Source organism: Coffea arabica, chromosome 8c (genome assembly GCF_036785885.1).
Source record: "Coffea arabica cultivar ET-39 chromosome 8c, Coffea Arabica ET-39 HiFi, whole genome shotgun sequence".
In the NCBI taxonomy this organism is placed as follows: domain Eukaryota; kingdom Viridiplantae; phylum Streptophyta; class Magnoliopsida; order Gentianales; family Rubiaceae; genus Coffea; species Coffea arabica.
In genome coordinates this window covers 3,899,440-3,914,912 of record NC_092325.1, presented here as the reverse complement: position 1 = coordinate 3,914,912, position 15,473 = coordinate 3,899,440, and the positions used below count along the sequence as shown (strand labels likewise).

Genomic DNA, 15,473 nt, shown 5'->3' with positions numbered 1-15,473 from the left:
AACTTGGCTTATCATGACCGTCAACTTTTGGGGAACGGTTCCAGCATCTATTTCAATTGTCTCTGTCTCAGTAGAAAAGGAACTGTCAAGGTCAGAAGTGCCAAAATACTTATTCAATCAGACCTGTAATGTTTTTAAAAATTTTCTGGGAAAAAAATGGATCTTTGCATATGATTAAGTAAAGAAAATGCAGAGTCCCAAGTACAAGAAACAGTCGGATCATTTGGAGACCCGAGGAAACAGAGAATAGAGAGAGCGCATCGGGAAGCATAAAGCAGCAAAAGAGTAAGAAAAGAATAAGCTTCAATATCTACTTTGAAGTTTCTGAACAACAAAAGAATGTATGTAGTCTTCCTGTATAAATCTAAAAGAAACAAAATTCAAGGAGGATGGCAATGACACTAGATCCAAATTCCAGTTAGATCCTCGTCCATTTGTTTTCTTACAATTTGGTGGAAGACGCAGGTTGAATTAAAAAAATCAAGCACCTTCGTACAGGGGGCAAAGTTCTATGCACCAAAAATTATCAAGGGAACTGGAATGATCCTCCAATTTCAGTACTTCCTTCTGGGGGATTGATGGCAACCCAAAGCAGAGAGATAGTAATAGCAATAAGTCCAGACCAAACAAAGACGATTGTCGGTGTTCTTCCGCGCCTTCCCATGAGTCCTTTGGCAAATGGATACAGATGAGCCAAGACCCAGAAGCTGAAGAACACACCACCTAATAAACGGCTCCACTGTGGTATGGTGCTGTAAATTGTCCGGCTAAAGCCAACTGCTATAGCAATCAGATTTGTCATCATTATTGTAATCGGTGCAATCATCAGGGATGACCATTTGATGATATAGAGATCAGCATACTCGTCATCATTGTCATCTCCAGCAGATTTTGAAGTCAAAGTGAATGAAATCTCAATCCCAGCAATAACCTTTAGTAGCCCCTGGAGCACAGCAGCAATATGGGCACTCGTTCCACCAATTAACCAAAATTGCTCATTTCGCCACCACTCTTCCAGTGAAATGCCAGCCCACTTAATCTCAAGCACAGCAAGCATGCAAAGAGTTAAAGTGATTACCAGAAGGTACACAAGGAAGGTGACGTTAAGGGTCCGGACAATGAATTGGCCTGAGAAAAGGGAGAGCGCTGGAAGGAAGCAGTAAACTATAAGAAACACAGATGTGAATGGGTAGATACCAACATTGAGGTAAGCAATTCTTTGAAGAAACTTCAACTTTGGACTGGCCAGAAGAGCATTATTACGAGAAAAGAAGATCTCAACAGAACCAGTAGCCCAACGGAGCACCTGATGAAGCCTGTCGGTCATATTAATAGGTGCAGTTCCACGAAAAGCATCCCTTTTTGTGACACAATATACAGACTTCCAACCCCTATTATGCATTCTATATCCTGTGACCACATCTTCAGTTACAGACCCATAAATCCATCCAACTCGATTACCCCACTCAGTTTTGTCTTCATACCAGCATGAAATGACACTAATTGCTTCAGCAACAGTAGATGCATCAAGGAGTTCTCTGGGAATAGTCAGAGCACCAGGAGGTCGTCCATTCTTAACTGCAGGGTGATCAGCAAGTGGCCTTCCTTGGAATTCTGCCACGGGAATGGAATCGATAAGAAAACTGGAGTTCCCAAATCTTTTAGGAAAGAGAGCTAGGTTCATTTCCTCATCATCAAAATCTCCCATTCTTAGAGCTCGGTTCTCCTCAGGAGCAGAAGCAACAGAGGCACTTTTCTTACGACGACCAAAGCAACAGCTGCAGCAACCTGGATGGTATTCTTTACTTCTAGGTGGGTCAAATCCATAAAGAGCAGTTCTCCTGAAGAGGCATCCAGTGCCCACATAAACTGGACCTTGAACACCATCCAGGGCACGCATGTTAACATCGAAGAAGACGGTGTTGCGATTTGCATAGCGATCAGATGGATCAATACCCTCAAACCTTTGAGGAAACTGAACATAACACAAACGATCCCCACCACGATCCATCATAAAACACATGCCTTCACGAATGGCCTCTGAGTTGTATATGTAGTGATCACAGTCCAGATTAAGAATAAAGGGACCATTGGACATTATAGCTGAAGCACGAACCAGAGCATTCATAGCACCAGCCTTCTTGTTGTGATCATAACCAGGACGCTTTTCACGAGAAACATAAACCAACAAGGGAAGCCGAATGTCGACTTCTTCCAGTTCAATTGGGCTGTTATCACCAGCTGTTCCATGTAAAGGTTCATCACTGGGAGGTTTCAACATGACCTGCAGGTTGACGTATAGGCCTTGTCAGCTAGTGTATAACTCATCTCATTCTAAAGAGAGTCCTAACATAATTTCATAATTCAGCAATTCTGTAACATACTTTTCACTAATGCAGGAAAAAACTAGAAGGGAGAGAAATAGAATTGAGAGAACTTTTTCATCAAGTTTGGATAGCATGCCAACACTTTTCCAGATAACAAATATTTTCATTCAAATTACTGCATTGCACATGAGCATTGCCCATCCTCACTTGTACTGCAACTATATGCATACCTGAATGATCCCTGCATGATCACCCCTAGAGTGCTCGGGAGCTGAAACCATCCAAGTGCCAGGCCAGTGGGTTCCGTCTGCCATCCATGTGGCTTTGGAGACCTTCACAGGTTCTAGTAGTTCATCACCTGCAGTCTCCCTCTGAAGCTTCATAGCCTTAATTTCCTCTCGAGCATTGTAAGCATCAGATCGACGACGAATAGAGTCAGGTAGACCATTGATTCTAACCTTAAATTCATCATATTCACGTTTTACCCGTCTACGATCCTTGACAAAGTCTTGACGTACCTTATTCTTGTAGGGATCTTTCTTCAAACTGAAGTAAGATTCTGGATTTCTGGGCTCAATACTATGCTTTCGACAAAATGGAACCCATATATTAGCAAAGCTTGCAGCTTCTGCCATGGCCTCAAACGTTAGAAGTGCACCACCATCATCAGAAACATAACAGGCAAGCTTTTCAACAGGATAGTCGGCTGCAAGAATAGACAGAATGGTGTTTGCTGTAACAAGTGGCGGCTCTTTCTCTGGATCAGCAGTAGAGACGAACATGTCTACTCCCGGAAGATCAGATTTCCCAGTGGGATTGTCTTGATTGGGTGTCTCAAATTTTTCTTTCAGAACATTTAGGTCAGTAGCCCGATTAACTGGGCATAGCTTTGGAAGCTGGTCGAGTAGCCAAGAGAAGGCAAACCAAATCTCACAGATAACTGACATTAACCACAGCCACCGAGCATCTTCATTAGGATGGCTAATTCTCCACTGAAGAAATAGTGCAAGTACAGCCATTCGAACTACAATCAAAAGCCTGTCAAATGAGAAAATCAATGACTAGTGTCAATCATAAGTATTTAGGACTCAAACATTTTAGTGTTGAGAAGTGAATTGAGTTGAGTGTTACTCTAACAAGAACACCAAATCCAGAACAGTTTACAGGTAGCAGAATACGACCCAAGAAAGCTTAAGATATACAAGGATTTATCATAATTATTTATTTAATATAAATCATTCATGTAGGAAACTCCATATTGGAATGAAATGGATTGCCAAACTAGAGACACAGTATGCTTGAGAAGAAATTTGAATTAACATCATTTACTAAAATATAAGAAAAAGTGTGACAGAATAAAAGAATATTCACAAAAGATTTTGTAATGACTTACCGATATGGGCTGATAACAGCAGCAGATATCTTCAATTTGCGCGTTAGTGGCCTCCATGGCTTGCTAAGAAGTTCAGCTGGCTCGCCTCCACGGCCACCATTGTCACTGTTATCATTTCCAAATCCTCCCTCTTTTGGCCAAATTGCATTCCCATAACCATAAGTTCCCTTTGTCTCAAACAACCACCGATTATGATCAAAATCTCCTGTCTGGCTCCTCATCAGCCCTGAATGACTTTTTATTAACACAGATCTATTAGCCGATCTCATCAAAGACAACCTCCTCTCCATCTTAGACATCCCAACATTTGATGGCAGAGGCAGAGGTCCTCTTGCTGAGTCGACAGTAGTTTCAGCCAAATCAGTATTCTTGTACGGCTCCTTACAGCCAGGGCAGATCCCCTCGCCAGTTTTCACAGCATCAATATAACAATCCCTGCAAATCTTGAAATCACATTCACAGGGGAGAATATCTTCCCCCCTCTCATCCCTCATGACTTTCCCATCACAACCTGGAACTGCACATGATGACCCTTTTGCACCAGCCATCTGGGGATGACTAGTCTCAGAGTCAATCACCTTATCCATCAAATGAGCCCTAGTAACACTATTATACCCGCCAGTAAACATAGAACTTGACACATACTGTTCCTCAACTCTCTGGGATATAGAAGCATCCATAGGTTCCATAGGTTGATTATCAGGGGTTGGAGGGATATGCACGGTATAGTTTGCAAATTCACCACTGCCAATCTCACTATCAAGAGATTCTCTAGACAAGTTCACATACCGACCAGATGATGTCCTCCTTGCAAAGGTCACCATTGGGGCACCATTCTTCCCCAGTTGAGAAGATCTTGCAGCCATTTTACTTCAATTTCACCACTAGAAGATTATGTTTTTGTCACCAAAACCTGAAAGTTGACAATGAGTACAAATCAAACTAATTAGCTTAAGATTCAAAAAACACGTCTAGATTCCCATAAAAAGATTCAAACTTTTAACCAAAATCTCTTCTATATACCAAAAAGAGAGAATATCGTCGCATACAATACTAACAATCATTTCACAAACTAAATCTTAGTACACAATTCAAGATACATAGGTACATTATTTTATGGAAAATCATGTATCTTTAAATAGATCAAAAGATCACTAATTGAATATATAACCCTCTTTCTCTTCGTTCGAAGTCATCTCCCACACAAAAAGCACCAAAGAGCTGCTTTTGAGCCCAAAAACTGGGCTTTTCCTCATCAAAGCTCATAAAAGCCAGTTCAAACTAAAGCAACCCACAAAGAAAAAAAAATGCATCTACAATCTCGAGAAACAAAAACAGAAGCAGCAAGGAAAACGTTCAAGATTATCACACACCATTTGCAGGAAAATCCAACTTTGTCAGACGCCAACCAGAACGCAACACCCCCCTCAAGAAAGTCGTTCAACTCCACCAAACACCCAAAGAAGCCTTCAATTGCAGATATACTGACCATAAAACGTGTGAACAAGCACTTTAGAATTTAGATAGATCTTATATAGTACTGGTCATGTCTTAGCTATAGAGCACCTCCACTCCTAAGCCAATACTACTCTTGATTGAGCACAATAATAGCGACATACATATAAAAACAACTAAAGCGCCTTGAAGACGTGTAAGAAACATTCAAACGGGACAAATACATTAACCACTTTATAATATGATATAATAGTACCTGATTGCGTATGTCAAATTTTAGTACTACTACAACGTAATACAACTGTAACCAAGCTATACAAAGGACCCCACAACATGTAAACACGAAATTTCAAATTTAAAATCAATATCAGACAAATATTCTAATACTAGTTTTTACTTCATACCCACAGTAAAAATTTCTTCACACGAGTCAGTTGAATATTCAACCAGGTGAAGATTAAGTAACATGTAATACGATTAACCAACTAATTATGATTAGTGCAAATACTGTGTGTAAATAGACAGGATAAGGTAAATGGTTCCACATTCTGTTATCATTTTTAAGAGATTTCTTAATTTTCTCTCGCGTTGTTCAGCAAAACTGTGACAAGATTTACCAACAGTACATTGTCCTGAAACAGGCATGTACGTAGTTTGAACTATCATCTTGAAAGTGAAACTTTAGTTACACCACCAGATCGAACAGTTAAAAGTTAAAATCAAACCGAAAAATTAAGGACAGCCCTCTAGAAGAATATACTTAATTTCAGTAATTGCCGATTCAAAAGAGAGAGAATAGGCAAAGAACTGGTAAAGGGGTTTAGTGGTAAGTTGCCATAAATATCAAAAACTCAGCTAAAAAGGTTCTGAAAATAAGCATTTGATGAAAGTCCCAGGAAGTGAAAACAGAGCATCTTTTTCAACCTTTCCCAAACTAACGCCACAGTCCACACAAATGCAGAGCCGGCTTCACAAAATCTCAACCAAAATCTTTAAAATAACACTAACCAAAAAAATAAAAAAGAAACAAAAACCCAGGTTAGCCTGTTCCCCAGAGATCTGAATGTTTAGCTTACTTTTTTGGGAGATTTGATCTGGGATTTCTTTATTTTGGCGAGAAATGCTGGTTAAGTAAGTGAAGTAATGGCTTTTGGACACTGTAGATGAGTTTTTTCTTCCCTTTTTTGACCTTTTTGTTAAGTGTGAAATGTACAGATTTTTCTTTTTCTTTTTCTTTTTTTTTTCCCCTTGGTAGGTAATGGAGAGAAGAGAGCGGCGGAAATTTGGGGATTTTTAGACAATCAGAAAAAAGGCAAAAGGTCGGGGGTGCATTTGGTCGGCTAAGAAAACTAAGGACAGAGGAAAGACTGCTGTACGCGGTGAGGGGAAGCTATATGTTCTTGTACGGTGGGGAAGCTGAAGAGTGACTACACTTGGACTCTGTTTTTCTTTTTCTCTTTCCTTTCTTTTTTTCATTTTCCGGTAACGATAGGATTTATGAAACGGGAATGGATATTTGAATCCAAAACTTCTAAATGCTAAGGTCGTGTTTGAATTGCATTTTCCGTCATTTTTTATGAAAAAATTACTGTAGCGATTTGATATATGTGAGGGAAAAAGATGATAGGAATATGTGATCACGGAAAAAGATAATATTTTCCGACGGAAAGAAGCAATCCAAACATGGCCTAAGATTTCAATCTTAGCCATTAAATCAAAATCCTTTCGGAATAGCTAAAATGTATTTGGAGATGTATAATTTGTTATATTTTTTATTTTTGAAAAGTTTTAATGGATATATAATTCTTTTAAGTCGTAATCTACCAATAATTTACCATTTAAAACACACATTGTCCTTTTTTTATTTTTGCATTTATTTCATTATTTGCATTTAACACTTCCTCGAAATACTTTCCTAAAAAAACTCACAAATGTCATTGTCTGTTTGGATAGAGATTTATTTACAAAAATTTTTTTATTATACCACAGACACTTTTTTTTTTAATAACCATTTCATCTTTTTAATCATTTTTTTATCTGATATATATGATTTTTTATCTGATATACATCACATTAAAAAAATATTACCATATTTTTTCAAAATATTATTCAAAAAAAAATCTCCTATCCAAGCATTGTACATTCTGATGATTTCTTTATTCTCTTTGGTTCCTGCACCTAGAAAATACAATCCAAAGCATACACTTGGTTGGTTTCCCAATATATTGGGTACATGAATCATGATGTAACTTATTACGATGTATTAATATCCGAAATTCAGAATGCGAGAAAATACAAAGTACGTATGTCTTCAAACTGTCATCCTCACCCTTTTGTATCACCAAAAAGAAAGCTACTAAGAAGATGTGATTCCAATTTCCATTTACATGTATGTATAAGAATAGCTTGCTTAGGTTATAGGGTTGGTGAGTTTTAAAGAAGATAGTTAAATTCATTAAATTTTAATATCAAAATGAAAGTTGAACCTGAGAAATTCATTAAATTTAATACTCCCTCCGTCTCATTTTGATAGTTCTGGTTATTTTTTCACACAGTTTAATAAAAAATAGTTAACTTTATTGGAACAATCAATTTAGGTAGCTATTTTTCTAAAATACTCTCACATTAATTAGAGTACAGCTTTATGGGAACTTGAATTGATGGTAAAAAAAGAATCAACTCTCATTGAATGGGGTAAGTTTATAGTAACAACAACTTACATTAAATAAGGGTATTTTAGAAAAATTAAAATACAACTACATTCTTCAATAAGAAAGTAGACTACAATTTGGGACAGACGAAAAAGGAAAAAATAGGACTATCAAAGTGGGACGGAGGGAGTACCTTTGTCAACAACGATGTCTCAAATAGACCATTAAGAAGTATTTAAAATCAACATATTTTGTACATAATCTCATTTATGGTACAGAGGAAACCTAAATATTTATATTTCTTGTAAGGAATTTTCCAACGGGTGAAGGGGAATTATTAGTGCACAAAAAAATTACACATTTTAATGAACACACAGCCACTTATATATACTCCTTTTATTTCAGAAAAAATTTCAATTTAATTTCATTTGAGTGCAATGAAATCCTCTTGATAAGTGACAATTGAGCACCACTTAATAAGCCCTTCTTGTGAAATCTTATCCAATGCTTAAATACTTTGTAGTTGCTTAAGATATTTATTTTTTCTTTTTCTTGAATGAATAGTTGCATAAGATACTAATTCAACGTTCAAACTTATTAGCCTTAAATAAAAACCATAAAAATCAAGGGATGAAAAAGTGAAAATAAGTTTTTGAGTTGAACTCAAGCTAGCAAGTACGTACAATCATATAAAACCTGAACTAGACTCTAGCTTTCGAGCTCGAATTCAAGCCTTAGCTAAATTTCATTTTTATCATTCAATTTGGTCAATTGATAAGTTCCAATTCATTTACATGCTATACAAATTTTGAATTAGTGATAAGTCCAATTTCTTCCATCCTATCTGAATCAAAAATTAAAATATCATTTAATGAAATTCTCTAATAAACCCTCTATAACAAATGTGTTCGAATTAATTTTTAGTTTCTATACAGGGAACCGACGGGACTAAATCACCATCGGATCATACAAGTGCACAGCATCCACATGAATTTTAAACAAAGCCACATTAAGTGGCACCTTTGATTATAGGTAAGAGTTGAACCCGTGGCCTCCTACTCCATACTAAAGGTGAAAGCCAACTCCACTAAAGGGAGTTAGGATAAATTGTTTGCATATACGTTGCTTTAATTATCACCAAAGGTTTCCCTTTCTCCAATCTGTCGTCTAATTTGAACTTTGTCGAAATTTCAATATAGTTTTATCCAGTCGTCAGGATCAGATAGTGTGATTGGTCCGATTGCGTCCAGAAATAATCCGAAGGCAAAGCCGAGTGAACTTTCCTGTGATATGGCCTCAGCCGCGGCCGAATCCCCACCATGCCAGCGGTTGCTTTTGAAGCGGCGGCCAGACTTTACCCCTGTTTTAGAACACGGTCAAATTTTACTCGATATTCACACTTTCTAGTTCCTTACCTTTCATTTTCTGGTGATGGCAAAAACAATTGTATAGGGTCAAAATTCATGGTCTACCATAAAGGCTGAAATTCGGTTTTTAAACAGATAACTTTTTTATACACTCAAAATTGTTAGTGTGAAAAAATCATTAAATCAAAAGGTTAATTCTTTTTAAACTACCTTGTTATCAAGTATTTAACCATCCATTAAATTATTTCAATCCTAAAGTTTTGTCCCTCACAAAGCTATATTTCATTCACAACATGAAATTGCTCACCGGTTATTCAAATTATTAGCAATTTTGATGAGAAACTTTTTTTTCCCTTGTCAACACGATATTTACTATTTTTTTTTTGTCAAGAAGTCAATTGACTTTTACTGATTAAACAAACCTTAATCCCAGATCATACTCCAAAAGCCGGCCGATATTTACTAATTTACTCCTTCTCGTAATACTATATTAAGGTAAGGGAGTAGACATGAAGGAGTCAAGGAGAATTTAGAAGGAACTAAACTAAAAGAATACTCTTACGCTAAGGGAAGGGGATATTAAAAGGGATCAAAAGGAACCTAAATGAAACTAAGGTCATGTTTGATAATCCATTCGATATTTAAACTTAATGAATTCAAATCTTAATATGTTCAGACATGTTTGATAATAAAAAATTGAACATTTGAATTAATTAAATGGTACTGAATTTCTCAAGTAAAACTTACTCCAAAAAATAAGTGGTGAGCTATTCACTTACCATTTAACATGATATACACTCAAATATATCATATTTAGACCCTGTTTGACAATTTAATTTAGTACTTAAATTTAATGGACTCAGATCTTAATATGTTCAGATGCGTTTGATAATAAAAAATTGAACATCCAGTACTAAATTTTCTAAGCAAAACTTATTCCAAAAAAATAAGTGATAATGTATTTACTTATTACTAAATGTGATATACACTCAAATGTACTTGATTTAATACTTAACAAATCAATTAGTTAATGAACTCAGACTTTAGATGTCAGATATTAGTTTTCAAACTTCAATTTTATCAAACACATCTTTAGTACTTAACAATTTAATAACCTAATAGATTCGGATTTCAGAGTTCAGTTTTATTAAACACACCCTAAATTAGAAAAGCACATTTAAGCATCTTTTCGATTAACTCAAAGCAGCACCCCAACGAAAAAAAGTTAAAGTTCCTACGGTGGGCGGTGTCCAACTCGCCGAAACGAGTTCGTTAGAAAGGTATAACGTACTTATTAGCCGGGGAAAAAAAAGTGTATGAAATTCGTTGTTGCAGCCAATTTCCAGCTCAGTCTGCACTTTATTTGGAAAGGGCATTTTTTTCGTCCTTTTTATTAATTTTTGTATGCTCACTTGTCATTCTCCGGGAAGCTTGTTTAACGCATCCCATTACCCTTTAATGACAAGCGATTCTGAAATACTCAATTTATATTGTCTCATTTTATTTTCTTAATAAAAAGAATAATAATGTGTCGAACATATTACAAATGCTGACATTTGACCCGTGTTAGATTATGCGCCATGGGACAAACGTTGGACCAAGTGAAGTTTTATACGAAAGCCTTTTCATGCTTTGCCTGCTGAATGAATCATGTTACTTGCAAGAACCCAAAAAGAAAACCATTTCAGTTATGCTAGCTGTATAAATTGTATATATCCAAAAGAAAGAAAGCTGTACAGTTGTTGTGTCATCAGTTGCAAGCCTGATTTATTTTAGTTTGTCGTCAAAACTAACTAAGGTCCCGTTTGATAACTCAATTTAATATTTAAATTTAATAGATTCAGATCTTAATATATTTAGACAGTTTGATAATAAAAAAATTAAACATTTGAATTAATTAAGCGATAAGCTATTCACCTATCACTGAATGTAATATGCACTCAAATATATTAAATTTAATACTTAATAATTCAATAACTTAATAAATTCGAACTTCAGATTTCAGACTTCAATTTTTAAATTTCAGTTTTATCAAACGCACCCTAAATCTGGAAGATTGTAACTGCTAAATAGACAAATATGAATTTTAAGAACCTCAATGTGTTGGCATGCATAAAATACGCTACTCCAAAATTTTGTGATACCGAGTCCAAAAGCCTTAATTTCAAACAATCATATTTTCAGTTGCACCCAATTCAATTTGTGAAAGATAATGGGACAGAAAAAAAAAAAGAAGAAGAAGAAGACCCAATATCTTTGTGTAAATTTGAAGTTTTTATGTCTAGATATTTTTCTTGAATGATCAACAGAAGCAAAGGAGGATCCGAAGTATGAAGCATTGAAAGGAAATGTCAAACAAATTGGAACATGTTGATTAAATGAAATTGGATAAATCTTTTATGCATTGGCAGTATATATACTAACGAATTTAGATTCATAACATATTTGTAAAGTTTGGTATCCAAAGTCCCATTGAAATTATGTGTCATATACATAAACCCGGAAAAATTAATTCAATGAAATTTGTTTAAAAGAATGATGCTTGTCAGCAAGTGTAATTTGATACAATCCGGCTTCTTTAAAACGGGTAGGGAACCGAATCAATTTTTTTTAATACAAGGTGTCATAAAAATTCTTCTTCTTTTTTTTTTTTTTTTTGGGTTGGTGATGCAATGGGTATTGAGAAGGAAAACTAAAAAATCGTGATAGGTATTCCTATTGATCACTAAAAATGGTGCCATGTAATGTAAATCATTGAAAACTATATATTTGGACAATGATTTATCTTTTTGATTTCAAATTTCAAAAAAAAAATACTAAACCCTTTTTTCGTTTTCTTTTGTTATTTGAAGCATTTACCATGGAGCTTGGAAGTGCAACAAAAGAGACAATTATCAATTACTTTTAGACCCTCTAACAAAAGAGGCAATTATCAATTAATGACTTTTACACCCTCTAATAATGGTTTCTGAAAAAATTAAAGCCCATTTGGATTGAAAAAATTGATAAGGAATATTCTCACGGAAATCCAAAAATTACTATTGCAAAAAACACAATCCAAGCCTTATATGTAATTATATTTGTTCCTTTTTTTTTAATGTCTTTATCTTTATTTTCGAGTAGTATACTGCAGGGAAAGGAAAACGATTGCAGCAGTGGGCATCAAATCCTAATTCCTAACGCGTTTGAAAGAAAGCTGCAATGTTGCATTGCATAAGCCATAGAAAATAAATTTCTATAGCACTTAAAACTTATCTAGGAATTCATTCGGTTGCGTCATACTAATCGTGTGAATAGAATTTGTTTGACCTTGTTCACACATTAACAATCTTGAGCCGAACTCAAGTGGCAGTCACGCAGACTTGTGATTTTAGCTTAGGCAAAATGGCAGAAATCTTGACATATTACCGTAGTTAGGGCTGCAAACGAGCCGAGTCGAGTCGAGATTTGAGCTAATCTAGTCAAGTCTCGACTAAATTTTACCAAACTCGAACTCGACCTCGAGCTCGACGAGCCGGCAATTTAAAGCTCGAATCGAGTCGAGTCGAGCTCGAGCTCGAAAAAAAAAATAATTATTTTATTTTTAAAAAATAAATAAAATAATACTTTTTTCTTAATAAATAATAAAATATTAAGGATATATATGTAATTTTACTATTAAAATAAGAAAATAAAAAAATATATACTTAAAATAAAAAATATTATATATATATTCGAGCTCGCAAGCCGGCTCGCGAGCTAACGAGCTTAATATTTTGAGCTCGATTTCGACTCGAGCCGCTTGCGAGCGATTCGATTCGTTTGCAGCCCTAATCGTAGTGAAAAGTTTCTGATTCGAAAACTCCTACTTACACTAAAAAAGAAAAAAAAAGTAATTGTATCTAAGTTTTAGAACAAGTTAATTTAGATATAAGTGTTTTTTTTTAATTCATTGCTAATGTCATGTTTTTGCTTTAATGTTTTGAATTAAGAATCACCATTTTAAAATAGAAACGAAATTTCAGTAGTTTGAATCTTTCCATCTTAAAAATGTAAATTCCTAATTTCCAATGCACATTAAAGTGAATGTATTGAATTTAATATTACACAAGTAAACTCATTCAATGTTATATCATCTAGATACTATACCCAATTTGTCACCATAACAATTAAATTTTTTTTTCAAAAAGGAACCTAATATTGAGGAGGAGTATCATGGCACAAGGATGAGAAAGTTGACGTTACATCTAACCAATTCAATTCCTCTTTAACTTTATTCTTTGAATCAATGTCTACTTTTTTGTTGGGCAGGCTGAATTTGTCATTTGCCTCGTTCTCATTCTAATCACCATCAACGGCACACTTTTGGAATCTCTTTATTTTTTTATTTTTTATCAATTCAAAAAGTATCCCAACTTTTTATCGGATTAATCTTCCTGGACTGGATTACCCGATACCTCAAGAGCACCAGGCGATTAAAGAGGCCACACTCAACCCCGCATCGCAGGACCCAGAGGGCTATCCTGCGACCGGTTGAGCTGACCCCGAGGGGCTTTTGGAATCTCTTTATGACTAGTGCAATTGTTTGTTTCATTCATAGTCATCATAATTCACATGGGGAATGGATGGGGTCAATTTCTTATTATTTGATGGCTTAGAACCGAGGCCATTACGCCTAAACCGGCGGAAGAATCCAAGAATGTCTAGTCCTCGACAAATATTGGAAGTTTTTAAAGTTTGATGGAACCAGGGAGACCAAAGGTTCAAATTTTATTTTTTATTACTTATCATTTTAAGTGACTTATTTTAAATTTATACAAATTTGTAGGACACTCGTCTCGTTTGACTGTATAATGTATCCGTTTTATTTGATAATAGTTCAGTACTCGTCAGTTCTCAATAGGTTCACTTTTCATTAGGCTCAATTATATCCTTCTTCTTAGAATAGAATATGTTAGAATAAGAGTAGATATAAAGCAGATTTAAAAGAAAGAAAGAAAAAAAAAAAAAGACAAGTAGTGGGCCCACTTCTACGTGTCCAATTGAATTGCGGCCCATGGAGTTTTGATCATTGGTGCTCGATCATCATCCCGTCCCCACATCGTGCGTCCACGTCTGAAAAGGTCCGTTGTGGGCCCCAGGTCAACCGTGTGGGGCTCACAAGGAATACGCATCGGCCCTTTTCATATTGGTCGGTTCATGCCCGGAGCGCGGAGGGAGGCTTCCTTAACCGCGGATTCCGCCAGCCAATTCCGGCAGTGCATTCCCTGGATCTCTGCAGGCGTCAACCACTTGGCCCACCGCATTTGCCCAAAATGAGCGTGCTCCGTGTGATATTTTTACTTTTTCCTTGAATGGGTTCTTCAATCATGCGTGCTATCTTCTTTGTAAAGGTTTAAATTTAGGGTTATTATCACTTTATCCCTTAACGTTTGATCACACTATCAATTTCTCCCTTAACGTTATTTTTTAATCATTTTACCCCCAAGACTAACGGTCAAATTTAACGGAATTTGTTAATTAAAGTTAAAAGACATGTTTAACCCTTAAAATTATTATCACTTTACCCCCATAAACTATAGTCTCATTATCAATTTACCCCGTAGAGTTATTTTTTAGACAATTTATCATACCATTAAACCAATTTAGTAAGTTAAAAAACTTTAGAAGAAAATAACCTCCTCTTTGCATAATAAAAAATTTAGAGTGGCTCTTTTCCTTTTTAGTATCAAGAAAAAAAGTCAAAATATTAATTTATTTCTTCTTGACAATCTTATTAATATCAAAAAAGAATAGAAAGATGGAGAGGGAGAGGGAGAGGGAGAGGGGGAGGGGAAGGGGGAGAGGGAGAGAGCTCAATTCTTTTTTTAAAAATTACAAATAAAAAAGAATGAAATACTTTTATTATTTTAAAATTATTTCACTTTTCTGTTTACTACCAAATTCTAATCCTAATCCCGACAACCTTAATGTAATACGATAATGTTAGGCTTTTCTTTATTTTCTTTTTCTGCAAAATCTAATTTTCTTTCTTCTTATTTTCTATCTCTTTTTCTTTTCCTAGTATTAATAAGTGTGAAATTTTTTTTTTAGAAAATCCTTTTATTTTATGTTTTTCAATCTCTTAAAGTGAAAAAAAAAAGAATAACCATTCCAACTTTTTTATTTTTAATTATCTATAAAAAAGGTAAATATATTTAAAATTTTTGACCATACTAGTTAGATTAACGATGAGGTAAAATGCCTAGAAAATAATGTTAGAAACTAAAGTGATTGTATCACTATAATCTAAACGAATAAA

The 15,473-nt window shown here is 35.2% G+C and overlaps 1 protein-coding gene across 2 annotated transcripts; it reads right to left on the bottom strand.

Annotated features, from left to right (window-relative positions):
- Positions 1-286: 286 nt before the first annotated feature.
- Positions 287-6,382, bottom strand: LOC113706908 (cellulose synthase-like protein D3). 2 transcript variants are annotated; one of them, XM_027228965.2, is made up of 4 exons: positions 6,252-6,382; positions 3,721-4,633; positions 2,558-3,365; positions 287-2,284 (listed from the first exon to the last, which is right to left on the bottom strand). In XM_027228965.2, the coding sequence occupies exons 2-4, from the start codon at positions 4,584-4,586 to the stop codon at positions 527-529; spliced, it is 3,432 nt and encodes a 1,143-aa protein (XP_027084766.1). In that variant the 5' UTR covers positions 4,587-4,633; positions 6,252-6,382; the 3' UTR covers positions 287-526. The 2 variants fall into 2 exon arrangements, with proteins under 2 accessions (XP_027084766.1, XP_027084764.1); XM_027228963.2 differs by lacking the exon at positions 6,252-6,382 and adding an exon at positions 5,094-5,370.
- Between the last annotated feature and the right edge of the window lie 9,091 nt (positions 6,383-15,473).